General features: G+C 35.3%; 1 protein-coding gene across 1 annotated transcript in view; it reads right to left on the bottom strand.

The window, feature by feature from the left end:
* Window positions 1-1,253: 1,253 nt before the first annotated feature.
* The window catches only part of LOC114632423 (zinc finger protein 813-like), an 8,084-nt gene continuing 7,885 nt past the window's right edge, over window positions 1,254-1,452 (bottom strand). The window contains exon 5 of the mRNA XM_028780928.1: window positions 1,254-1,421. Coding sequence (XP_028636761.1) covers window positions 1,254-1,421 — 168 coding nt within the window. The remainder of the gene's footprint in view (window positions 1,422-1,452) is intronic.

Below are 1,452 nucleotides of genomic sequence, written 5' to 3' on the forward strand. Positions count from 1 at the left end.
TAGGTTACTCTATAGGGCATTTTAAAGAATTAGTTATTGATGTTCACAGTCCAGTCCATCATGGGTGTTACTACTCCTGGGCTGGTGGTCCTGAATTTTGTAAGAAAGCAGACTGAGTAAGCCATTTGGAGCTTTCAGAAAGATGCACCCATCCATGACCTCTGCATCAGCTCCTGGTTGCAGTTCCTGCAAGGCTTTAGGGCTTGTTCTGACTCACTTCAGTGATAGACCGTGATGTCAAAATGTAAGCAAATATAAACCCTTTCCTCTCTATGGTTTTTGTGGGGAGGGGGTCATGGTGTTTCATCACAGCAATAGAAACCCTAACTAAGAGAAGCATCAAAAACTAACAGGGAAAATTTGTATCTCCCAAAATTCATTTTGCCCCATTGCCTTCAACTCCTGGGCCCAGGCAAACAGATATATGGTTTTTGTACTATAAATTAGTGGTCTTGTCCAGAGTGCCATATACTATGTAATGATTTGTATTTGACTGTATTTTCTCAAAGAACTGGATATTTAAAACATACTTTACTTTTCAGAGTAGTTTTATTTTATTTTGAATATATTTTTACTTAATGTTGATTCTTTTAATGTAATATTTTCTTTTTTTGTTTTCTCTTTGGAATTTATTATTTCTCTATCCATGAAAGTGTTATACACCCTGGATAAAACATATTTTATACAAGAAAATGCCACACTTTTCCCAACAGAAAAACTTTCCCCACTAAAAAATTTTAGATGTTTCCTCTGACCTGAAATGAAATCAAAGATATTACCATATGCATTATATTTCTTAAGATTCTCACTGGTATGAATTCTCTGTTTCATTGTAACAGATATGCAAAAAGTAAACTATTTACACTTTAAATACATTTGAAAGTTTTCCCTCCTTTAAGTATTCTGTAACAATTTTTTGTTGTTGTTTTTTCAAGACAGAATTTCTCTGTACAGCCATGGCTGTCCCAGAACTATGTAGACCAGGCTGGCCTCGAACTCAGAAATCCACCTGTCTCTGCCTCCCAAGTGATGGTGCACCACCATTGCCCGGCTTCTAATAAATTTTAAGATGATATTTTTTGGTAGAGTGTTGTCTCACTTACTTCATTCACAAAGTTTCTATACTGCATAAATCATTGATAATTTGACAGACTGACATTGTGAATAATGCATTTGTCGCATTCACAATATTTGTAAGGTTTATCTCATGTATAAATTCTCTGATGGCTTCGCACATTAACTATATGGGTAAATTATTTGTCACATTCATGGCTTTTGTAAGGTTTCTCTCCTGTATGAATTCTCTGATGCTGTCTTAGACTGCCTTTTTGAGTAAAGCATTTGCCACAATCACTACATTTGTAAGGTTTCTCTCCCGTATGAATTCTCTGATGCCTGCTCAAATTGCATTTTTCAGTAAATCATTTGTCACATTCACTACATTTGTAAGGT

The sequence above is a fragment of the Grammomys surdaster genome, unplaced genomic scaffold, assembly GCF_004785775.1.
Source record: "Grammomys surdaster isolate TR1022 unplaced genomic scaffold, NIH_TR_1.0 373, whole genome shotgun sequence".
In the NCBI taxonomy this organism is placed as follows: domain Eukaryota; kingdom Metazoa; phylum Chordata; class Mammalia; order Rodentia; family Muridae; genus Grammomys; species Grammomys surdaster.